This window comes from Dioscorea cayenensis, unplaced genomic scaffold, assembly GCF_009730915.1.
Source record: "Dioscorea cayenensis subsp. rotundata cultivar TDr96_F1 unplaced genomic scaffold, TDr96_F1_v2_PseudoChromosome.rev07_lg8_w22 25.fasta BLBR01000868.1, whole genome shotgun sequence".
Classification (NCBI taxonomy): Eukaryota; Viridiplantae; Streptophyta; class Magnoliopsida; order Dioscoreales; family Dioscoreaceae; genus Dioscorea; species Dioscorea cayenensis.
This window is the reverse complement of record NW_024087259.1, coordinates 66,203-90,820: the sequence shown is the minus strand read 5'-3', so window position 1 is coordinate 90,820 and position 24,618 is coordinate 66,203. Positions and strand designations below refer to the sequence as shown.

General features: G+C 35.7%; 4 protein-coding genes across 4 annotated transcripts; 2 read left to right on the top strand and 2 right to left on the bottom strand.

Moving 5' to 3' along the window:
• Positions 1–3,414: 3,414 nt before the first annotated feature.
• LOC120255152 (elongation factor 2) lies at positions 3,415–8,079 on the top strand. The gene is made up of 3 exons (XM_039263038.1): positions 3,415–3,470; positions 4,765–4,908; positions 5,327–8,079. The coding sequence occupies exons 2-3, from the start codon at positions 4,818–4,820 to the stop codon at positions 7,765–7,767; spliced, it is 2,532 nt and encodes an 843-aa protein (XP_039118972.1). The 5' UTR covers positions 3,415–3,470; positions 4,765–4,817; the 3' UTR covers positions 7,768–8,079.
• A 1,384-nt stretch (positions 8,080–9,463) lies between these two features.
• Positions 9,464–14,360, bottom strand: LOC120255153 (hexokinase-1-like). Its single transcript, XM_039263039.1, has 9 exons — positions 14,042–14,360; positions 12,779–12,929; positions 12,498–12,686; positions 11,736–11,810; positions 11,435–11,590; positions 11,170–11,268; positions 10,936–11,066; positions 10,363–10,444; positions 9,464–10,269 (listed from the first exon to the last, which is right to left on the bottom strand). Exons 1-9 carry the CDS (start codon positions 14,314–14,316, stop codon positions 9,919–9,921), a joined length of 1,509 nt encoding a protein of 502 aa, XP_039118973.1. The 5' UTR covers positions 14,317–14,360; the 3' UTR covers positions 9,464–9,918.
• Positions 14,361–16,315: 1,955 nt separating this feature from the next.
• LOC120255161 (probable pectinesterase 53) lies at positions 16,316–19,306 on the bottom strand. Its single transcript, XM_039263050.1, has 5 exons — positions 18,901–19,306; positions 18,536–18,725; positions 18,158–18,364; positions 17,825–18,060; positions 16,316–16,561 (listed from the first exon to the last, which is right to left on the bottom strand). The coding sequence occupies exons 1-5, from the start codon at positions 19,281–19,283 to the stop codon at positions 16,414–16,416; spliced, it is 1,164 nt and encodes a 387-aa protein (XP_039118984.1). The 5' UTR covers positions 19,284–19,306; the 3' UTR covers positions 16,316–16,413.
• A 3,218-nt stretch (positions 19,307–22,524) lies between these two features.
• LOC120255157 lies at positions 22,525–24,559 on the top strand. Its single transcript, XM_039263044.1, has 3 exons — positions 22,525–22,655; positions 22,773–24,103; positions 24,232–24,559. Exons 1-3 carry the CDS (start codon positions 22,586–22,588, stop codon positions 24,316–24,318), a joined length of 1,488 nt encoding a protein of 495 aa, XP_039118978.1. The 5' UTR covers positions 22,525–22,585; the 3' UTR covers positions 24,319–24,559.
• The last annotated feature ends 59 nt before the right edge of the window (positions 24,560–24,618 follow it).

The following is a 24,618-nucleotide window of genomic DNA, read 5'->3' as shown; positions in this document are numbered from 1 at the left end:
CCCCGACCATAGCCATAATTGTTTCACGCAAAGGTCGCCCTCGCTGACATAAAAAGCGCAAGCGGTCTCGGGTGACGGAGGCGCTTTGTAAGGATACGGTTTTCGTCACGACTTTTCAGTACATGACACGAAAAGCGCCCATCACATCATCACACGACAATCTCCTTCCCTCAAGCATCAGGTATAATTTGTCGCGCGGTGCTCACAGTAGTCATTCCTCCACACGATAGTCATCGAGGTTAAACGATAATGTATATAATAAGCACTCATATCAGAATATTTAAACGATATTATCAATCGTTACATGATATTATATATAATTAAACGTTAAGCATAAAAGTAAAATGATAACATAAAGGCATTAAACACTATTAGAAAAATCAGTTAAAACACTATAACAAAAACCTTTAAACAATATCATAAAAAACTTTAAACTTACTCCGGCCCTATAGATAAGTCGAGGAAGATCCTCATCAACTCCTCGTCAGATGTATAAGACGACTCAGTGCCAACCCATTTCTTCTTCTTCGAATAAAAGTTTTCCCGAGCCAGCTCCCGTCCCATTTTTTTATCGGGCTCGATCATCTCTCTCGCCGCTTCTGGCTTCGGGGTCTTCAAAGATCATCTTCCTTCGACGCGGGACGATGGCGACAAAGATCAACCGCAGCATACATCCTTACATGGTCGTTCTTGTTGCTGGATTGTGTCTCGGCTTCGACGCGGGACGACTGCACGACAACATCAACCGCATAACATCCTTACATGGTTCGAGGGACGGCGCACTGGCCGCGAACGCCCTTCCAGCTGCCTCAACACGAGCGATGCCGAGGAAACCTTGGCCATCAATATCCGCACGCCAGATAAGAGTCATGCGACATCTTCGCCTAATGTCACCGTGGGCCGCCACTGGGCCGGAGGAGCCGCCACGGTCTGGGGGTCACGCCACAATCGGGGACCGCTGTCGCGGGTAGGGGGTTGTCAAACCGCGCGGTAGGGGAGGGCCTCCTGGCCGAGGAACGCGTGCGCCGCGTGGGTCTGGAAGTAGGAGAACCAGGGCCCAACGCTGCACGACAGAGGCCGCCTTCTCATCTCTTCTTCGAGCAAGCGGTTCCCGAAAGAATAGCATCCATCCGCTTCTGTCGCTCTCAACAAATATTTCTTCTTCAAAGATTCACGAATCCAAAATTTTCAAGAAACTAACATATGTAAACCAAACAATTTCAAATAAATCATTCATTTTAAACTATAAAAACTATATTTAAAACAGAGTGTTTATATATTTAAACGTTATAGAATATAATTAAACGGAGAACAAAATATTTAAAAGCAGCATTTAATAATAGTTAAACCGTAGAATACTAAAGTTAAACGCTAAATAAAAATGTTTAAACATTAAAGACTTATGTTAAACATCGTCTCACGATTTATTACCTCTTTACATCGAGCGACGACAAGTCGGTTTCACCGCCGCCGCTTTCCTGAAGTACTTTCACCGTAGCACAAAGATCCTGGGATCTCGCCGAAACGGACTTTCTTCCCCTGCTCCGGCCACCAGAAACCGCACGCTAAGCCGACCGAGCAACCCTTTAACGCATCTCGTGGTCGGGTTTTCTTCCCCGACAGATCTATCTCAGACTCGGGCAAACCGCCGTGGAATATCCTCCATAAGCCACTGCAAGGCCGCGACGCGCCCACGCCAGACGCCCCACGGGCCGGGTAGATCATCGACGTAATCAACGATCCAGCCTCGAACCGAGCATGATGTATTTGGGAAGAGGATCGTCCCCATGAGGTACACCATCGAGTTTGACAAAATTATATTCTTCTCCCTCTCGTCGAACAAGTCGCACTGAGCGCTCTCGACGGAGTCTCTGCCTCTCGTAGGTCTTTGATAGATACCGCCCTTTCGAACGCCGACCGGTTTTCTTCTTCCGAAGACCACTCGCGCCGCCATCGCAACGCGGACTCAAGAACGAGGGCCACATCTCGAGGTCTCGAAACTCACAGAGCTTTCCCCGATCCTCGAATTTATCAGTGCGACCATCGTATCTTTGCAAAAGAGAATCAAGAAGGGCCCTCTCTTGGTATATAGCTTCCATCTCAGTGAACGCTGCAAACGGTGTCTTTCGAATAATCTCCCAGTGTCTAGGGGTCATGTTATCTTTCAATTCAGCTAAGGTCTCCACAACCGGCACAAATAGCATCGCCCATTAACTAGGTCTGACCGCCATAATCACAAGCTCGCGATAATAACAACACATTCAACACGCAAGATTGACAAAAGTTTAAGCTGAAATATAAGGTTTTAAACCAGAACTCTCGCTTATTAAACAAAGTGATATAAAATGTTAAACAGTAGACCCATTTTTTTAAACAGAGACGAGAATACTTTAAACAGAGACAACAAATTTTAAACTCAGTAATATCTCATTTCTAAAACGCCACCCTCCTTTCAGAAACCGCAAACCTATATCAAACGAAAGTGAAATGTACATTATAAATATTACATAAATCATAATAATCGAAAAACTATTTCGATAGCAGATACATACGAAAACGCAAAACAAAACAAAACCCCAAATGAGAAATCTCCTCGCAGACTAACAAAACCCCACTGAGAAATCCCCTCGCAGACTTCAATATCTTCCAACAAAAACAGAGCACAAAAACAAAACCGAAAAAAATCTTTCTTTGAATGTAATCGCTTAACAAAAACCATACTCAATACTTTAGATTTTAAACCCGATGAAATGCCAAGTAGTACATGGGGACTTCTCCTTCGAGATACTGCTGGAAAGGAAAAAGTCATGAAATGCTAATTACAGAGGCTCACGAGAGACAACTTTGAGACACCTTCGAAACGGAAGAGTCAAGACGCGAGTCGAGAAAAAGCAAGTAAACTGCCCAATAAATTGCCTCTGGATTACCCCTACGGAAAACCGCCACTTCCTCTCAAATCGCCGAGATGATCAGCAGCCCACGACTCCCCACGCAAGGGCATTTTCGCCCAAAAATTTGAAACTCACTCCGCTCACATCCGCTACAGTGCTTCAAGGCTTGAAAAAATATGTAGCTTTTAAAAGCGAGTGATTTTGTGATCGCAAAACTAACGTGTTTTTGCAATTTTTACAAACTTAAAGGGTTTTTTTGACAATTTCCATTTTTTTTTTTAATTTTTAAGCTTTGGTTATATACTTTTAAATATAAATAGTAATAAATGCGAATGGGAAGTGCAGTGATATTTAGGAAAAATGAGTTAACACGTGTTCAACATCGATAGGATATCTAAAATCTTATCGGACGGTTGGCAATCAAGGATTTCATTGGATCAGGTTAGTTAACGATTCCGCAGGGAGAACGAATAGTTTGTAGTGGAGGCTTTGGGTGGTCTATAAATACACCCCAAATAGCAAACAAAGGCAAGCTAGGGTTTTGGGTGCATTGGCGGCTCCATTTTTGTGCGCTTGGAGGTCAATCTCGATCCCATATATGCTGTTTCTTCTTCTGATTTCATTTAATTCATTGATATTCTTGTAGTTTATTGTGGATTATAATCATCAGCTTTGATATCTGCTTGTTTTCTTTGATTGCCATGCCTGAGAGTTGTAGATTGATGTTGATATTATCTGTGAATTTTTGGGTTTATTCTCGAGTTGCAGATCGATTTGAGTTTGCTATTCGAGTTGTGGATCTTATTTGGATAACAATAGTTTAAGATCGGTAAATCGGGTTGATCTGTGGATCTGAATTTGCAAGTGTTATTTACCTTTTGGGTGGGCATTTCTTGTGTAATTTTTTGAGTGTTTGATTTGTTGTAGTAGATAATCCTTTGGTTTTTGGTTTTCGTTGGTGGATGTCATTTTGGTTTTCTACTTTTATGCTAACTTTTGGGGGCGAAAATCTGTCTAAAAAGTTTTTATATTGAAGGATTTTGAGTTCCTTTGAGTTTATGATTATATATCTTATGCGGGGTGTTACATTTTTTTTTAGTATTTGGACGCATCTGTGGAAATTGTTGGATTTTATTGTTGCTGTTTGATATGACTTCAATTGCGAGTTTTAATTCATTGTATGTGTTAGGTTGAGAATGGAAATGCAAATTATTATGAAATTGGCAGGAACTGTGTGTGAATTTCTTCAAGCGTAAGTTTTATTCCTAAAGAGTGTCTATGCAATCTCCACTGGTTTTATAGCACAACATAAGTAGATGATCGCCCCTGCCTTTGTGTCTACAAGCTTGTGATGGATGGTAGATTTTGGTGAAAAAAGTTTTTGCCTTCACAAGATAGTGATTAATGTTCTTGTGAAAGGTGTAACCTGATTCCTTGTTGATAGTAGTAGTTGTCCTTTCGTTTTCCTGTCTTTCCTTTTTTTTTTTGTTTATTTGGCTGTGCTTGGTTCCCTACTTTAATGCTGCTTTGTTTCATATGAGTGCTTCTTTGGTTGGCCTTAATAAAAAATTCGCAGATTATATAAAATTTGATTCACATCTTGTATAGAATGCCATGGATTGTATAGGTCAATTTTTTTTTTAAACTGATCCATTTATTTGTTGCTGATGTAATTTTATCTTGCTATTAAAATACAAATTACTTATTTTGCAGAAATGCACCCTAATTTTGAAACAAATGAAAGTTTGATTCTTACTGCTTAGCATACTTTGTTTAGTAGATGCTTCAATCGTTGCTGTGCATTTTTCATTTATTGTATATATCTTACAATGGATTGTGTAATGATACGTTGCTGTTTGATTTGTTTGTGCAGGCCTAAGTTGTTTATTTTCTGTGCTGTTAGATTGATATTTCAAAGCAGCCAAGATGGTGAAGTTCACAGTTGAAGAACTCCGGAGGATTATGGATCTTAAACATAACATCCGTAACATGTCTGTCATTGCCCATGTTGATCATGGTATGCCCTGTTTTGATTTTTTTATTCTTCTCTGCTATAATATCATTCTTTATTGTGTATGCTGCTTAGCAATTGACATCTTTGACTTGAGTTAGTGTATTTTTCTGATGATAATATGAGCTCTGGTTGACACATCATCCTCATTGTTGCTGCTCAGTTTTTTTTTTCCTGTGTTTACTGAATTATATGCCATATGAGCTCAACATATAATGATATCTATGCACCAAGTTGCTCCAAAGTTAGTTAATTCAATTCTGTATACTACTGCATTTCTAGAAGTTGGTTCTGCTATTGTGCCATTGTATCCTATTACATGCTGTATCTTTAGAGTAACTCCTATTTCTGATAAAATTAGCTTTAAGATACACTGTATGCTGGAAACTAACTGTACCTAATGCAATTTTTTGGTTTTTGGCAGGCAAATCTACTCTTACAGACTCTCTTGTGGCAGCTGCTGGTATTATTGCACAGGAAGTTGCTGGTGATGTTCGGATGACAGATACCCGTCAGGATGAGGCAGAACGTGGTATCACAATCAAGTCTACTGGGATTTCTCTTTACTACGAGATGACTGAAGAGTCTTTAAAGAATTACAAGGGGGAGAGAAATGGAAATGAGTATCTCATTAACCTTATTGATTCCCCTGGACATGTTGATTTTTCTTCTGAGGTCACTGCAGCTCTCCGTATTACTGATGGTGCCCTTGTTGTCGTTGATTGTGTGGAGGGTGTATGTGTGCAAACTGAAACTGTTCTGAGGCAGGCACTGGGAGAAAGAATTAGGCCTGTGCTGACTGTCAATAAGATGGACCGTTGCTTCTTAGAGCTTCAGGTGGAAGGTGAAGAAGCCTATCAGACTTTCTCACGTGTCATTGAGAATGCTAATGTCATTATGGCTACATATGAAGATCCTCTCCTTGGTGATGTTCAAGTTTACCCAGAGAAAGGAACTGTTGCCTTTTCTGCTGGATTACACGGTTGGGCCTTCACACTTACGAACTTTGCCAAAATGTATGCTTCTAAATTTGGAGTTGATGAGAACAAGATGATGGAGAGATTATGGGGTGAAAATTACTTTGACCCGGCAACCAAGAAGTGGACTACTAAGAGCACTGGTTCTTCAACTTGCAAGCGTGGCTTTGTTCAGTTCTGTTATGAACCAATCAAGCAGATCATCAACACTTGCATGAACGATCAGAAGGACAAGTTGTGGCCCATGCTGCAGAAACTTGGTGTCACCATGAAAGCTGATGAGAAAGAATTGATTGGCAAGGCTTTGATGAAGAGGGTGATGCAAACTTGGCTACCTGCGAGCAATGCTCTTCTTGAAATGATGATCTTTCACCTTCCATCTCCATCCAAGGCACAAAGGTACCGTGTGGAGAACTTGTATGAGGGCCCTCTTGATGACATGTATGCCAATGCTATCAGAAACTGTGACCCTGATGGTCCTCTCATGCTCTATGTTTCTAAGATGATTCCAGCATCAGATAAGGGTAGGTTCTTTGCCTTTGGTCGTGTTTTTGCTGGCAAGGTTTCCACTGGTCTGAAGGTAAGAATCATGGGACCTAACTACATACCTGGGCAGAAGAAAGATCTGTATGTGAAGAGCGTCCAGAGAACTGTCATCTGGATGGGTAAGAAGCAAGAGTCTGTGGAGGATGTGCCCTGTGGGAATACTGTTGCAATGGTTGGTTTAGATCAATATATCACCAAAAATGCAACATTGACAAATGAAAAGGAGGTTGATGCTCACCCAATCAGAGCGATGAAGTTCTCTGTGTCTCCTGTTGTGCGTGTTGCAGTGCAGTGCAAGGTTGCTTCTGACCTTCCCAAGCTTGTTGAAGGTTTGAAGCGCTTAGCCAAGTCTGATCCTATGGTTGTTTGCACAATGGAAGAGTCTGGCGAGCATATTGTTGCAGGTGCTGGAGAGCTCCATCTTGAGATCTGCTTGAAAGACTTGCAGGAGGATTTTATGGGTGGAGCTGAGATTATTGTGTCTGACCCTGTTGTTTCTTTCCGTGAAACTGTGCTCGAAAAGTCATGTAGGACAGTCATGAGCAAGTCCCCCAACAAGCATAACAGGCTCTACATGGAAGCAAGGCCGTTGGAAGAGGGGCTTGCTGAGGCAATTGATGACGGCCGCATAGGCCCAAGGGATGATCCTAAAGTTAGGTCGAAGATTCTCTCTGAAGAGTTTGGTTGGGACAAGGATCTTGCCAAGAAGATCTGGTGCTTCGGTCCTGAGACGACTGGCCCAAACATGGTTGTTGATATGTGTAAGGGAGTTCAGTACCTCAATGAAATCAAGGATTCTGTGGTGGCTGGCTTCCAATGGGCTTCCAAGGAAGGTGCACTTGCTGAGGAAAACATGAGGGGCATATGCTTTGAGGTGTGCGATGTTGTCTTGCACGCTGATGCTATCCACAGGGGTGGTGGCCAGGTTATTCCAACCGCAAGAAGAGTCATTTATGCTTCCCAGCTGACTGCCAAGCCTCGACTTCTTGAACCTGTATACCTTGTCGAAATCCAGGCACCTGAGCAAGCACTTGGAGGCATCTATGGTGTTCTGAACCAGAAGCGAGGCCACGTATTTGAAGAGATGCAGAGGCCCGGAACCCCATTGTACAACATCAAAGCCTACCTCCCTGTCATCGAGTCCTTTGGTTTCTCCAGCACACTGAGGGCTGCCACATCTGGCCAGGCTTTCCCACAGTGCGTCTTTGATCACTGGGACATGATGTCTTCCGATCCATTGGAGGCTGGTTCGCAGGCTGGACAACTTGTGGCGGAAATTCGCAAGAGGAAGGGTCTCAAGGAGCAAATGACACCTCTGTCTGAGTTCGAGGACAAGCTGTGAGGTAAGTCTTCTCTTTAATCCCGATCATATCAAGTCCCGGACATCTGTGGTAGTTATCTGTCATCTCCATTTTTCCACCCACCTCTTAATGTTATTATTATTCTGAGTTTATGTGGGCATGCCTCACTCGGAAGAGTTAGTGTCATGTTATATTGCATGTTTATGTTTGGACAATTTTAATTCTGTAGCAGTGTCAGATCAGAAGAAACACTTATGGATGTGCTGCAGAGATGCTTTGCATTTTTGTTTGACTTTACTTTGTAACGTATGGATGTGATTTTCTTAAAGTTTGTTTTGTTTTATCTTTTTTTTTTTTGGTTTTCTGTGCTGCAGTTACTATTCTAAATCTCAGTAATCAAAATATAGTCAATTTTAAGTTATTTTGTTGATCTGCTGCATTCCATGGTGTATTTACCCTTAGGGGCCGTTTGGTTGGTGGTAATGTGCAAACATTACCGTCTGTTACGTGGTAATCTTTTCACATTACCATGTTTGGATTATTGATGCTGGTAATATCGATGTAATCGTGATTATTGCTCGAAGATTACTAAAAGCGTAGTAATCCCATTACCACCAAAAATAAAGTGATTATGTTGGATTACCAAAGTTGGTGGTAATCTGAAATATTTTGGACAAATATGCTCTTTATTTAAATATAATAATTTTTCATACTTTTATTTGTTGGATAAAAAGATTAAATTTAAATAACATTATTTTTTTAGAATATGTTTAGCTTCGAAAATTTAATTTTTATTCAAAATTTTATTTTATTTTTAAATTTAAACTTGCATAAAATAGTAGACTACGAGGGTATTTTTGGGAAATTTAAAAATATTACCAAGTTTTATTATTATGAATAACGTGAGTTTCCAACCAAAAACGTAGTTATCATGAATTACTCACAACATTCCTGGGCATATAATATTCCCAATCTTATTACCATGGTAATCTCGTTACGTGGTAATATATCATTACCGCGAACCAAACGGTCCTTTAGTGTTGATCTGGGGTGTTATTCTTTTTAATCCATCCTGTTATATATGATTATGTTTAATAAAAGGGTTATTCTGCTCAAGGATGAATGATAAACTAACTGTACCCAGGCTTAAAAATGAGGATGCTGCGTTATTGGATCATATAAACTGTTACTGTGGGGCCATATGTGTTATGGTTAGGTTTCTCTAACTGTGCTGGATTTTTACCCCATGGATGGTTTTAAAAGGTATATATTTTGTTAACTCTATCATTTAAACTGCAAATTCGATATGTAGTCAAGTTACATTTAAATGTCGAGTTTGTGGTACTTGGTTGAAGCTGGAAAGCAGTGGAGTAACATGAGATAACTGTTTTAGAATTTGAATGTCAGTTAACAAATAAAAATTCTGCTTTAATTTTATTTGAATTACTATGAAGATTCTCTTGATTAACACTAATTCAAGCTCGCACGCACATATTCTTTGTTCGAGTTATATTGGGTGTAGTAAATAGTCAAATTAATTTAGTGGTATTACTTTTTAAGAAATTATAATAATTAAATGAAATTTAAAAATATTCGTATTTAAAAGTTTCTAGTAATTCCAGTTAGAGTTGCGTAATTTACAACAATTTGGGACACCTCAAGCGTATCCAATGTCATCCCCATTGAAGAATAATACAAATTTCAGTTAAAATGACCAATGTCTGTAAGGTACAAAATACAAGAAATAATCACAGAACCAAACATCAATCATGCAAAGTTGAACAACTCTATGATTTCCTCCCATTTATTCTGTAATCCTCTAAACAAATACAAATATATGAGAAGTAAAATATGGAGCAATTGGATGTCAAAAATGGAAAAGAAAGCACAAAAAAGAAGGAAAAAAAAAAAAAAAGAGGGAGAGAAAATCAATGACTTGTGTAAAGGCCTAAAACAATGAGAAACTTCTTGCCAGCAGTGGAGAAACAATGAATAGGATGGTTTATGGTAGCACCATCATCATCATCTCTATTTCCACTTGCATTTATACAATTTTAGTAGGCAAGTTGCTTCTCATTGCTGTTCAGAAAGAGCTTCATACCTGAACACTTTAAAAAAGCAAGCATTCATTAGTTGAAGGGAGGAATTTGAATGCCATTAAAAATTTAAAGTGAAGGTTGAAGCAGTCTCCTTTAGGATTCTCTGTGCTCGAGATATTGAGAATGGGACGCCGCAAGGAGGGCTGCTCCGATGCCTGAACCATCATTGGCATGGTCAATGACAATAGTGGCAGCAACTTCTTTGCTGAGTATTTCGGCCAAGGTGCTATTCAAGCACTTGCTGAATTTTGTGTAATGCTCGAACAGACCGCCATCCACAGCAATCACTGTCCTCTGTTTGATATCATCTTTGGGCAAAGTGTTTCGGCCTAGCTTCTTCAGGATGCCCAGAATGCCTGCAGCAGCCAGGCGGGCACCTCGGTAGGCAATTATGTCGCACAACTTGACGATCAGTTTTCTTACCTTCAGGGAGGTGTTCTGAATCTAAAATTGAAGTTGAAACAAAATCTTATGAAAACAGCTAAGTTTCAGTTATTGTGATGGAATTTGATGCAGGAAAAAAAAAAGGATTTGTACCCCAAGTATTTCCTTCAGTTTTCTCCCAACAACTCGAAGGTTCCATGACGTATCATGGTGCATGGCAGACATGGCAGGAGTCCTGGAATGCATCAGAGTGTTATTCAATGTTGGATTATTCACACATGTAGGTTCAAGTCACAGACAACATTCAGAATGGTAATTGAAATTAAATTGCATACAACACCACACCATGCCAACATAGAATAGAAAAGAAAAACTCCCATATGGATGATCCAAGCGATGAGTTCTTCAATTCCGAATCAGATTAAGCAGAGAACATCCCTATAATGTTAGCTTTAGCATTTTACAATATCTCTCTATGGGAAAACTAATGCATCCTCAAGTAACTTCCTTCCTGCAAGTTTTCAGATGCTGCCTAAATCAAGCATTTTGGATTTTTGTACGAGTAATAGCAAACTGTAAATTATCACATCTTAGCCCCAACTGTCATCCATCATTTTACCAACAACAAACTCTACTGTTCAAGGATAGGAAAGGCATCTACCAGACAAATATTACAATATAAGCAATCTTGTTGGCAAAAAAAGGTTGTGAGAGAGGTAATCTTACTTGAGTATAAATGGCTCATTGAGCTTAGGTGGTACAACATCACCAAACAAGGCAGCTCTTTCAGCCAATTTCAACAGGACTCTTCTCAAGATTTCTCCCAAATACATTCCAGCGATTAACTTCTCAAAAATCTGGACTCAAGGCAAATATAAGAAGAGTGAATCCTTTGGTGTTCCATACTTAACAATTACAAGGAAGTTTAAAGATATACTCATGATACACTGGACGTGTTACCTGTTCACCAGGGTTCAAACTCTCAAGATCTAATGCTAAGTCATATTCTGTTATTGTGAAGTGAGATGATTGAAAGTTCCCCCACTCCATGTTAATAACCTATGCCATGAAGTGGCCAAACTCATGAGAAATTAAATTTTTTTTTCAAATATTATGCTTTTGATAGAAAACAGAACATTAAAATCTAGTTATTTGTTTGAAGTATATACTTATGAGCATATTATTTTTCTCTGGTTTAAATGGCCAGAGGAAAAAAGGCAATTACCGTTTCTCCAGATTTTGGTGGGGTGCCTCGCCACTTGGGAATTGCTTGTATACGCTCTATATATGCTGCATTTGTCCCAGTACCTAATATCACACCAGCAACGACATCCTTATCATGGTATCTTGCTCCAGCCACTGTTCCAATGGTATCATTGACCTGCATAAAGATCATCACAAGTGTGCCTAATTCTTTTATGAAGGTGAATGGATTGTAATAAATGTATGTATATTTAGTAGACACCAATTATAAAAATTATTAATTTTCAGTTCTGGTTATTGAAGTAGAGTGGAAGGGAACTCACCAATGCTGCAACGCGCATGTTAACGTCCCGTTTTGCCATAGCTCTTGACAGTTCAGCCACCACATCTTCCCCAACCTGGAATTTTTTTTCTAAAAGAAAAAATAAATGCAAGTCCCAACCAAACAGAAGGAAATTACAGAGCTGGAATTCAGCAACTATCAGCATACAGACAATTTTACTGGATAATTCTATACAATCTTTGGATTGGTACATAGTTGATTGAATAAATAAACATAAGGATTTGTACACCACATGACAAAAGAACTAAGGACACCAAACATTAGCATTCTGGACATGGAGAAGATGTGAAAATGCAAGCAATTTACCATCAATTATAATTACTACTCACAATATAATTTTGATTATGCAACTAGCTGAATTTACAAAGATTTATCATGAACTTTTTAAAATTCCTTTTTTTTTGCATTTGATCATGAGTCAGAACCATTACTGAATCTTCCCAAATGGGAAAACCACATACATGCTCAATCAAATAATAAATGCTGATGACTGAACTTAGAAATCAAGGTACATATGAAAACCATTTAAAAAGGAAACGCAACGTGCTAATGCTTGTACCTACTGCCTTGCATCATTTCAAACCAATCCTTTTTTTTTTTTTGAGTAAAGTGGGTACACCATAATTTATTATATAAAAAAAAAAAGTTACACAAAAGAACAATGAAAATCAGTTGATCATCTCACAACAAAGGATTCATGGCACAACAGAATTACAAGAGAAGGAGAATAACAATAACTGACCATGTTAGTGATATTGAATCCCTTTGTCCATTTCACAAGAACTCCTGATGCAATTGAAGATTGTTTCACGGGGAAAGAGAAAGTAAAACCAATCTCTCTTGGCCTGTAGTCATCATCCGGAAAGTGAAAGCCTTCGCCTTCAGAATTAACAAAATCTTCTAATTCTGCAGCTATGAAGTCAAATAAATCCTGAAAATGAAACAAATATCTAATCTCATTAAAAGCATGCTAGGAGAAGAAAAAACACAAATAGCTTAAATCAGTTAGAATTTCACACTTACATCAACGGTCCCAACCATCAACTTTGGAGGAATGGCAACTTCCACAAATTCTTGCTTAACAACACGTTTTCCCTGTCCACCCAGTTGCACACGAATAATGCGGAAGTTCGTTCCTCCAAGGTCTAGTGCATAAAACAATCCTTTTTCATCCCTAAAACCAGTAGAACCGGGCATGTGAAATAACAATCTCTTATACCTTCGGATGCACAATATTAATTGTAAGCATTTTGGCCATATCTTGTTTGACTAATACAAGAATGTACTTCACCAAAATGCAAAATGCAGATTGTAGCCAGAAACAGAGCAAAAGAAGATGATTATCATACTCATGTGATTCACATCAAAAGGAGAAGCTGACCAAGAAAAAAAAAATTCAGTTTATTTTACAAAAACCAAATTAGAGATAGGGACCACTGTTACTTTTTATTTTAAAGACATAAAAACCGCCATTTGGCTACAATCTGATGACATCAAAGATATTTAAAAACCTAAATACATATAATTATGAAATAAATTATTTAATAAATTATTTGTAACACTCAATACCTGGAATCATTAAACTCTTTGCATTTATAAGCTATATAACCAATTTAAAAATTTAATTCCATGTCTTCATTATTTATCTTTTAGATGTTGCATGCCTCCAAGGTAACAAGAAGCAATAACCTTCCATAAAAAACATTTCATTCTTAAATTTCCAGAAAGGAAACAATTAAAAGTGGCAAACATAATAACTATACCGAATCTATCAAAAGGAAGAAATGATGGAAGAAATAAGAAAAGAAAGACATTATTGCATTTACTTTGTCAATCTGCATAGAACTCTGGTCTAAGAACCATTCTTTGCAATTGCAAGCACAAAATTTGGAACAACCAAATCACAAGAAAAAAAATTTGTGGATTTACATTCTTATTTATAATAGATGCATTCTGAAATAATTAAGCTGAAAGTCATCAATTCACAACAAAAGATCAAAAAAACAAATAGACCTTCTCACAAACAACAAATCATAAACATTCTTCTCATCAATGAATCAAGAACACAATCGAATTCAAAAAATTAGAAGCAAGAAAATGCAAGAATCGATCTCTTTCACACAAATTAGAGAAATAAAGCGAGAATTAAATCACATCAATAAGACCAAAAAAGAAAGAAAAAAAAAAACAGAGAAAAAGAAAGTGAACATGAATCATAATTCACAACCATTCGCAATCGAAATCAACCCTAGAAAAGCGAGTTTGCTGGAGAATTATAGTGATTACCCAGTGGGGAGGTTATCGACGTAGCTGAGGAGCATCTTGAGTTCGCTTCCGCCATCGGACTCGAGCCCGGCTTCCATCTTTATCGCCATGTCGTTCGCCAACTGGTTAAGCCTCGTTGCCGACATTGCGCACTGCTTCTTGAATTCCTCGACGATCTGCATCACCGGCGCCCACCTCGCGGCGCTGGTCACCATCCTCCGCCTCACCACCAGCGCCGCCCCGGCCACCGCTGCAGCCCCGGCCACCACCACCGCAGCCACCACCGCCTTCCCCATGATCTACAAGCCCCACTCCGAACTCCGAGATCGAGCTTCAAACGAGAGAGAGAGCCTTCGGCGTAGAGGAGGGACCGGAATGGAATTTAAACTTTTCAGAGGTCTTTAATGAAAAAACCTTCTTGCAAGATCTAACGAACGAAATGCTTTTAAATGGGAGTGTCAGGGGTATTCTCGTCATTATCGGTTGAGAGGTCGTTAAATTTCTGTTTTTTTCTTGTTTTTCAGTGAAAAAATTTATATATATATACATATATATTTATTTTTCTTGTCATTTAGTGAAAAAATTATTATTATTTTTTATTTTTCTGTTAATAAACATTCTGTTAAATTGTTTTTTATTTTTGTTTAGGACCCATATTAGGATTTTTAACTGGAAAATATTTAATTATTGATATAAAAATTGTTATTACTGTCTTTTTTTAAAAAAACAAAATATAATGGAAATATTTTGTGATCTATTAACTTACCCTTAACTTTTTAATTTTCTTTCATTCCCAGAGGTTGTTTTGTTATCTAGCAAAGAAAAGGTTTTTTAGGATTTATATATAATTTTCTCATGCATTTTTAGAGAATTTATTTATTTATTTATTAAGTTGTTTTTAACTTAAGAATTATTTTTAATAGTAAGTTGGGTCAGTAGGGAGAAGGTTGTTAGGAAGGGTATTTTTGGATTTTGGTTTTTTAGCATAGGTTTATAATGAGAATATTTATTATATAATAAAATACCTTTAATATTTTTTTTAAGTGACAACTAGTGAGAATAGTTGTAATAAAAGACTGTCTGGGAGATTTTAGCTTTTATAAAATATTTATAATGGATAAAATTTTTTATTCATTAAAATGTATTTAATTTTGAAGGACATAAGTATTTTGTTTCTTAAATAAACCATGATATATATATATATATATATATATATTTCTTTTGAGTGAGAAAGTAAGTATCTAAGTGAAATATTCTTAAATTTATTATTTTAGTTTTTTTAAGGTGTTTTTTAATGTGAAAATCCAACTTAAAACATTATTATTATATGGCGGGAAGCAATGTTATTTTAGTCAATTTAATCAAGAAAATGGTTGGGGCTAGTTTGGTCATTATAGTATGAGGTGACTGATGTGAGATCTGATCTCATTCGGTATGAACACGTGGTGGATTCCTGGAAGATCGTAACAAACTAAAACGGGTTATCGGATCTTGTATTAATAATTATTTATTAAATATTTTATTTAGCAAATAATTAGTATTTCATCAATTTATTTTGCTTTGGCGTGTGAGCATTCAACCTTTAAACTTAATTTTTATGTGTATATATATATATATACACACATAAATTTTGGAAATATGTGTATATTTCCAAGATTTTTACTTTTTTTTTTTGCCTAATTTATGAATTGATTTTGTTTGAACTTTTGAGCGGTTTTTTTGAAAAAAAAAATTAATAATTTCAAAATATATATTACGCACAAAATGAAACAAGTCATAATACTCACACACACACACACACATGAATCTTTAATTTATCGAAATATTTATAATTTTTTTCTCTAAAAATAAATATATAAATATATAAATTGTATATATATAATTTCAAAATCAAATTGACTAGCATGTAAAAAAATCTCTGAATGACCACTAAAGAAAAAGCTTTGGTTAAAAAAATCCCACGTAAGTAAAAAAAAAAAAGACAGTAAAGATTTATTCCGATTGTATCTCAATTTGATTTGATTTTTTTATTTTTATTTTTTGAAGTAATCATGTGATGAAATATAAAATGTTAAACTTCTTTTTCAATATTCACTTTAAAAGCAAAGTAAAAAAATCTTCAATATTCTATTTTCCCACTTACATAATCCAAGTGTCACTTGTAATAAAATAAAAGTTTTTTTGACAATAATTTTGAGAGAGAAAAAAAAAATGAAAACACAAAGTACTTTAATATTAATGTCCATATCAATCTTATTTGATCTCAATCCACTAATAATCCTAAACATTATCATTATTAAAAGTCAAACCAAAGAGCTAGTGCACAACTAAAAAAAAGAAGTAAAATGTAAAAATTATAATTAGGAGTTTAATTTAAAAAACAAAGTAAGAAACTATAGTTTGATCCAATCTAAACCATCAATGAAGTTAAGGGAAATGAAGGGCTTTGCTTCCTCATCAGTGAGCTCCCTAGACCATGAAACTCTCCCACCATGATTTGCTCCTGCCCCTGTGCATTTATATTGTCCATAGAACACTGCCCTGTTTAATCAATATAAATATAATATATGTCACATTAATTATTCCTTTAAAATATAGTGCATATATTACTAACACAAGAAAAAAAACACACAAGTTCAAGAACAAAATTTTTTTTTTAAAAAAAAGTGGATAAATTACATTTTATTCAAATAGCCAACCGAGAACAGAAAAAAAGAATAAAAAAGACAAAGTATCAACTCTGATCCAGACAAACTAGAAAGACATCACCAGCAGTGATACATTTTCAAGAAAAGAAATGATCAAATAAAACACATAAGGATAAAAGAAAGACTTAATAGTTGGAAGAACAAGATTTTTTCATTTGTTATTATTATTATTATTATTATTATTATTATAAATTAAAAAAAAAGCTTGGCCAAGTATCGAAACATAGACATAAATTGGTGTACTTGGTCATCTCTTCTTAAACAAAAACTATGAAACTTGTGGACACCACATTGCCACAAATTTTATTTATTTATTTATTAAAATTGAAATGGATAGGGTTGTACTTAGCTTGAAGGAGTGGCCCAAGATCTCAATACCTTTATTATGTAGAGTTTGTTATTTAATGTTGGAGTTTTTAGTCAGAGATGCTTAATAATGATTCCAATTGTTTAATTGACATATTAAAAGCTTATAACTACCATTTGATGCCAATTAGTATTTTTGTTTATTTTATTTTCTAAACTAGAAACAAATGTACCTTTTCATCTAGTACCTTAGTTTTTCTATCAATGATAATTGTCAAATACTAATTGAAGTAAACTAAACTTGATGTCTAACATGGATACTGCATGGATATATATTTACATTAATGGCATACACAATTTATTTATATTTATCTTCTCTTTTATTATAAGTGTTTATTGCTAAAAATTTTATTTGTCCCAATTTATCTGTCTACACAACTAATTTAAAGACTAGTTTTTTAAATTTAATTTTTTTTCAAATTATTTAATTACATTGTCCTCTAGCAGGACCACTTTAAATGATGAGAGAGGGATAAAAGATAAATATTCATAAAAATTTTTATTCTAATTATTTTTTATTTTTCATGCAACAATCAAAATGAACATTTATAATGAGACATAAAGAGTAAAATATAAAATAAATTATTCAAGATAACTGACTCAAAGTACTCAAATGAATAACTTTGTGATTAAAAATGATCTCCAATCTAGTGAGCTAAAAAAGGATTTAAAACACAGATAAAAAGAGATTAAAATAAAAATAAAGAAGGAAGGAGCAAAAGGTACTAACATTTGCCTTTGAGGATCACCCCAATTATTCCATCCTCTTGGGATTATAATGTTGTCCATATAAGTATAAGCAAAGACAACTCTTGAGAAATATCCCCAAGCCCTGCCCAAATAAAGGACACCTGAACCAGTCACTCTGCATCTCAAAAATGAGAACCCTGTGTTCTCCAAAAAACTCATTCTGTTTTGTGCTGTCAATGCACCATATTTTTCTGCAATTGCATGCACATGACACCCCTGTTCCCAAAATAAATAAAAAATAAATTAACAAAGTTCAATTCCCATGCATTCATTGCATGACCAGCATTGAATGAATTAATGAAAAGAAGGTGACCTCAAAAAGAGAGAGTGCATTGCCAAAGATGAAATCAACAGAGCCTTCAATGTAGCAATCTTTGTAGTAATGTTTGCCAACATGATCATACAGTGTGTCTTGTGCTCCTAAGAACTTACATCCTACAAAAGCTGCTCTATCTCCTGAGATCCTCAGTGCCACTGCTTGTAATCCCTTTTCGCCGGGTTTTGGAATTGAGTTTGTGTTCTACAAGTATAATGTTTGGTAAATATTGAAAATCCTGATTTATATAATAGAAGCGTCATCGAATGTAAATATTGAAGCATAATGCCTTGGTGATAAAGATAATATATCTCTAAACATACAAATTGACTTCAAGTTTAAGTTAATTTTTAATTTTTAATTTTTTTTCTTTACCTTGAAAGTGATGTTCTTTGCTATGAAGTAAGGTGCATTGATAGCAAAAGTGGCAGAATTGAAGGTCCCCATTGGCTTCCCATTTGCACCAAGAGTTTGGGCAGTGTCTCCCCATTGAATCACTGTCTTATCAGCTCCTGCCCCTTGTATTGTTATGAAAGCCCTCAATGGTGATATATTCACCTTCTCTCTGTTAAGACATAAATATTTATATATATATATATATATTATGTAGGTTCATTCAACATATGTATATGTATCTGATATGTTAGTTTTGTACTTAAGAAGTTCATCACAATTTAATAAAAGCAGGGGAAACAGGGGAAAACAGAGGAATCAAATAGAAGACGAGGAATGAAACTCACCTATAAGTTCCAGCATGGACTCTGATTACAACTCTAGCTATATTGATGAGAGGGAGTGAATCAATGGCTGCTTGAATGGTTTTGAAGTCTCCTTTGCACGGGTTCTTGTCGACGGTAATTGAGAAGGAAGGCAATAACATGTCACGGCCTCGATTAAAAGTCGTGTGCCGGAGTCCTCTGATAGAATTCACCCATCTCTTGAACTCCACTTCTCTCACTTGTGCTATTGTTTTGTTCACCGAAAAGCGGTTTGTTTTGCCGTGCCGGAGTTTCTTCTTGCGGCATTGTACTTCAATGGAGTTTAGAAGAAGAAGAAGAATGAAAAGGGTCAATATGAATTGAAGAATAGAAGAAGAAGAAGAAGAAAAAGAAGAAGAATACATGGTGAAAATGCATTGATTTTGGTTTTGGGTTCCCTGTTTATGGTGGGAAACAGGGGAAGAGGGGGGCATTTAAAGCTTTGGTTTGGCTCACAAGGATTTCATAGTGAAAACTAAGTATGAGGGCCATGTTTACGCATGACCTCAATTGAATGGATTGTATGTGTTTGTTTGCTTTGACTTGTGAACTTTATGGGACCTTCTTCTCTGTTTTGTTTAGATAGTGAGCTGTATGGTTTGTTTTGGGTGCTGTTCTCTTCTTACATTCTCTTGATTTTGTTGTGATTGTGTTATGTAATCGGTTTTATTTATTTATTTATTTATTTTAATAAAAATAGATAAATCATAATTTTTTAAATTAAAAAATAAGTGCATATTAACACTACTATAACATAGTAATTGATATTTTATCTCCCTTGATCTGTTCAATAGGTCTCGAAGAAAAGAGAATCAATTTGATGTTAATTTTATTTTATTTAAAAGAGTTTTGTAATTATTTTATTTATGGTGTTAAAATTGTGTTTTTCACATACTTGGAAACAAATGCTGTAGGAAAAAGATTAGAAAATAATTTGTTTTGGTAAAAAATCTAAATTATAAATTTTAGGTAAAATTTCATCTTATTATAAGAGGAGCTTTATAAATGCAAATGCTTATCCACATGGTTATAGACCAATTAATTTGTTAAATGATATTGGTTTATTCTAAATATAAGAGCCAACTATATATGAAGGATGAGCTGTTTAATGAAAATCTTATTATATTTCAAATAATTGTAAAAGCACCACCATCGAAGGAGGGGTTTATCTAGAGGTGCAAGATGAGCCGGCCCGGCCCGGGCATGGTGCGGCCCGAGCATCATGACGTGCTCGGGGCCGCCTGCCCGCTTGCAATCGTGACGGGCCGGCACGGCCCACCGTACAAGGGGGTCGGCTCAGCCTGAGCACGGCCCTGCCAAACCCCTGGGTCATGGGCCGTCTGACGGGCCTACCGACCCGCTTTTTAATATTAAATTATTTAAATTCTTTAAAAAAATATTGTAAAAAAATTGTAAAAAAATACTTTAAAAAAATACTAAAAAAATATGGATTAAAAAAATCTAAATATCATAAAATATAAGTTTCTTGATTGTAAAAAATATACAACACATAAAGACTATAGAAAAAATAATTAAAAAATATGTAAAAAATTTTAATTTACATTAATACAAAAAAGATAAACTGATGAAATTTTAATTTAATTCGTGGTTTTCTTGAAAAGTCCGAATTGATGAACTGATGAAAAGGTGGGGGAATTGTCAGATTGATGAAACACTTGAGCCGGATTTGATAAACTTCAAATCTTGAACTTGAAGAGATTGAGAACTAAGAGAGCTTGGAGTCTTCAATGCTTGAGAGATTAGAACAAGAATGAGTAATTTGGTGTGAGAAATATGTAAGTGTTTGAGGGTATTTATAGGTTATTTAAATTTTTTTCTAATTCCCAAAAATACCCTTGTAAACTAGCCGCTTTATTGTTGTTAAAAAGGGTAAAAAAAGTAATTATATTTTTAAAGTCTAAAATAGCCCTTTAAAAACTAAATCGCTTTTATAGTTGTTAAAGCAGCTACTAAAACGTCATTTTCCAATATTTAAATTAGTTGGGGAAACAAATACAAAAAAATAATAAAAAAATGGCGGGCCGTGCCGGCCCGGCCCGCAACGGCTAGTGGCGGGCCATGCTGGGCTGGCCCGCGTGCTTGGGCCAGCCCAGCCCAGGCGGGCCGCGGGCCGTGCCGCCCGCGGGCCACCAAAGTGTGGCTCAGCATCGTAGCTGGCCGTGCAGGCCGAGCACGCACCCAACTCGTCGCCGGGTCGCAGCGGGCTCGGGCCGGCACGGCCCAGTTTGCACCTCTAGGTTTATCCTTTTGGAGATGGTCCCATCCATACATGTAGATTTCATTGACATAAAAAGAAATTTTTATGTAAAAAAATAATTATAATAATAAATAAATCAATTATATTTTTAAAATAGATTTATAACCATATAAAAATATATTTTTTTTTTACATATGTATATCCATGTAGAAATCCAAATCTATCCATGTGTATATATATATTTGATGAAAAGTACATACTCTTGAGTTAGTAAAGAGATGTATATTAAATTAATATTTTACATGCTTTCCTTCAGTTGTTGGGGTCACATATAATCTAAACTCTAACGAAGTTAATTCCTTTACATGGGATTCAAACTTTCATCACTTTTCCCCTCTCGAGGGATTTGGGGCTAGTGTCGCTAATCGCCTGACCTGTGTGGCTTTGCTAATTATTAGTGTTTCCTTCTATAAATTTTAATATATATATATATATACATACATAATAATTCATATTTTTTAAAGTATAATACAACCATTTGTTGATTAAGAATGGGGTCTTGTGCTTAATTGTTAAATTACTTCATAAAAAGGAACTTTTGCTGGAGCTTGAATACTTTGATGCGTTTGTATACTCAAGTATCAATTTTTAGGTGTATAGTTACATAAATATCTTTATATATATATATATATATATAGTATAACTCAAAATGCTAAAATAAGCATATAAAAAGTAAATAATTTTTTTCCAGAAATGTAAATACCTAATAATTATGAAACGTTAAAATATTAAAATGTACACGCAAAAAAAAATAAAATACATTTATTAAATATTAAAAGATAAAAAAAATTAAGTGGACTCAATGTTACGTTTAAAATTAAAAATCTTAATCTACCATAAACAAATATGAACAAATTATGAAAGAAGAAAACATGTGAGGGGTTAAATGAAGTCTTTTTGGTTAATAAAGTGGATAAACTACCCAAATATACATATTTTTTTTTATTATTTGATCCTCAATCATATATTGGAAAGGAATCAAACCTTTAACATCCAGTATGAGAGTTAAGTGTTTTAACTGCTAGACTATTGCCGTAGTGACTCTTTGGTATTTTTCCATACTTTTTTTATGGTCACTCCAATTTTTTTTTTTAATTTATACTGTATACACAGTTTTTTATAATAATATTATCAGTAAATATATCATAAAAATGAGTTAATTTGCAGAAGAATGCAATTCCAAACATTTGAGGGGCGTGAACATAATATCAAGACTTATGGTGGTATTTATGCAAAACATTCAATATCTCCAACGGTCACAAGTGAGATTCAAAACTTTCTTATAAGATCCGCACTCCCACACCCTCCAACGGTCAAAATTTCCCCCAACGAATACAAGAACAAGAAGAAGAAGAAGAAGAAGACCAAAAAGATCAGTTTTTCCCTCTCATGGATTTCTCCAAATCCTCAAAGAAATCTTCAAATTCTCGCAAATCAGTCTTCAATACCAATCCTTCTGGTAAGAAAATGGAGGAAAAAAAAGAGAAGGAAAAAAAAAAAAAAAACTTTTTGGCTTCCATTTTTGATAGATTTCTCTTCTTGAATCCTTATTTACTTATTTGCTCTTGTTTCTCAGTTCATCACAGAAGAAATTTTCAAGAAGCTGATGAAAATGAAGATCCAAAGGCAAAGAAGGCCTTGGAAAAGAATTTAATGGACAGCATTGTCTCCTCAGGTTATAAAAAGAAGATCTTGGCAGAGATGGATGATGATTTCTCACTGAATTGTGATGAAAACATCTTCAGAAGTACCCCTCAAACATCTTCAGTTCCTTATGATCCTGTGACAAATTACACTTCTCCGAGGCCTTTGTTCCTCCGGTACAACCCAAATAGGCGGCATGAGATTCTTCGGCGCATTGAAGGTGAATTGAAGAAAGAGGAATCACAAGAATTTGTCAAAGATGATGATGATGATGATGATGATGATGATGATGATGATGATGATGGAGATGGTGAAGAGAAGGAAGAGGAGGAGGTGTTTGAAGAGAAACCCGGGGTTTTCGGTATGTTATGGAAGTCATTTCTAATACTAGGAGTACTCATGATGTCTACTTGTTATATATCTTGCATGAATTCTAGTCATCTTCCATACAACGGAAATCAAATGAGGTTTCAAGAAGAGACTTTTAGTAATGTCAGTAATCTGGATGTGTTTCCAAAAAGAGTAGACATGGAATGGATTGTAGAAAACATTAACAGTAGTATGTTGATTCATGAAGTGAAGGAAGTGCATGATTTTCAAGAAATTATAGCAGGGAAAGAGGAAGAAGAGACACTGTTATTGGTGGAGAATGATGTTCCAAATGATGATGAATCTTTGGTGGAAGAGTGTAGTGAAATACATGAAGAAATTGTAGACACTGAAATGTTGGAAAAGAAGGATGTTTTGAGTGAGTTTAGACAAGATTTGCAGAATCAATTGGTTCCATGGATGCCATTAACTGATGGAAATCCTGAAGAAAAAGTTGAAGAAAATAAGATGGTTTTATATGATGGAAATCTACTGCTTCTCTTGTCAACAACTATCTCAGTGATACTAATTGGGCTCTTAATGTATTTTAGAAGACCGAAATCAGATTCAGCAGTAGTCTCTGTTCATATTGAAGCAAAGAGTATTATTGATCCCAATGCAAATCTTCAGATTGAAAAGCATAATTTTTCAGATGTTAATCTTGAGAATGAGCACAACGAGTTTTATGAATCCCGGCCACCATTGGTCGAATTGCTTGGGGAGTTTTCTGTCGATAAATTGGATTCAAAGGAGAATGAACAAGCGAGGACAGTGGCGAAAAAGACTTCAATTACTGTTGATAAAAGTTATCGATCTTCTTCTTCAGTGAAGTCCTTAGCTTCAGCTGCAGAGAGTATTAGTGTTACTACCCCAAAGAAGCCATTGAGGAAAGAGGTCAGTACTAGCTTTTTAAGAAGTTTCATTCCCTTCACAATTGAATTTCCAATGCATTCAATTTATGAGATTAAAAATTCATGATCTGATTCATTTCTGTATTAATCCTGTTTACTGTGATGAAACAGGAGGAAGAGATCATCAGTGCCAGTGCAAGCATAACTCCTTTGAGACGATCAAACCGAATCCGCAATCGAATCACTTCTCCTTCATAAAAACTTTAATCCAAGCGAATTACCAGCCTGTACTTCAGGTTTCATTTTTTCTGTTGTATCAATATTAAATATAGAAACACTGATTTGTGTTTTCAGTGATATTCATGTATTTTTTTTTCCTCTTATCAATTTCCGCCTGCATATTGCATAAGATGGAAAAATCAAGAAGTTTCTGGTTCTTGAAGTTTCCCTAATGATTTGAACTTGTGAATCATTAAGTTTCAATGAGATGATATTTTTAATGCCACAAATAGCAAAGAATCTTTCATAACAGCAAAAACAAAGAGAAACACATTCATT

Bases quoted from the DNA above. Each gene is read 5' to 3' on its own strand.
- LOC120255157 (XM_039263044.1), top strand. From the start codon at position 22,586: ATGGATTTCTCCAAATCCTCAAAGAAATCTTCAAATTCTCGCAAATCA. The intron at 22,656-22,772 runs GTAAGAAAATGG...CTTGTTTCTCAG, and splicing joins CTTCAATACCAATCCTTCTG to TTCATCACAGAAGAAATTTT. The intron at 24,104-24,231 runs GTCAGTACTAGC...GTGATGAAACAG, and splicing joins AGAAGCCATTGAGGAAAGAG to GAGGAAGAGATCATCAGTGC.
- LOC120255161 (XM_039263050.1), bottom strand. From the start codon at position 19,283: ATGTATTCTTCTTCTTTTTCTTCTTCTTCTTCTTCTATTCTTCAATTC. The intron at 18,365-18,535 runs GTAAAGAAAAAA...TTATACTTGTAG, and splicing joins CAAAGAACATCACTTTCAAG to AACACAAACTCAATTCCAAA. The intron at 18,061-18,157 runs GTCACCTTCTTT...TTTTGGGAACAG, and splicing joins ATGCACTCTCTCTTTTTGAG to GGGTGTCATGTGCATGCAAT.
- LOC120255153 (XM_039263039.1), bottom strand. From the start codon at position 14,316: ATGGGGAAGGCGGTGGTGGCTGCGGTGGTGGTGGCCGGGGCTGCAGCG. The intron at 12,930-14,041 runs GTAATCACTATA...TACTGGTTTTAG, and splicing joins GTCGATAACCTCCCCACTGG to GGATGAAAAAGGATTGTTTT. The intron at 12,687-12,778 runs GTAAGTGTGAAA...TTTCATTTTCAG, and splicing joins TGATGGTTGGGACCGTTGAT to GATTTATTTGACTTCATAGC.
- LOC120255152 (XM_039263038.1), top strand. From the start codon at position 4,818: ATGGTGAAGTTCACAGTTGAAGAACTCCGGAGGATTATGGATCTTAAA. The intron at 4,909-5,326 runs GTATGCCCTGTT...GGTTTTTGGCAG, and splicing joins CATTGCCCATGTTGATCATG to GCAAATCTACTCTTACAGAC.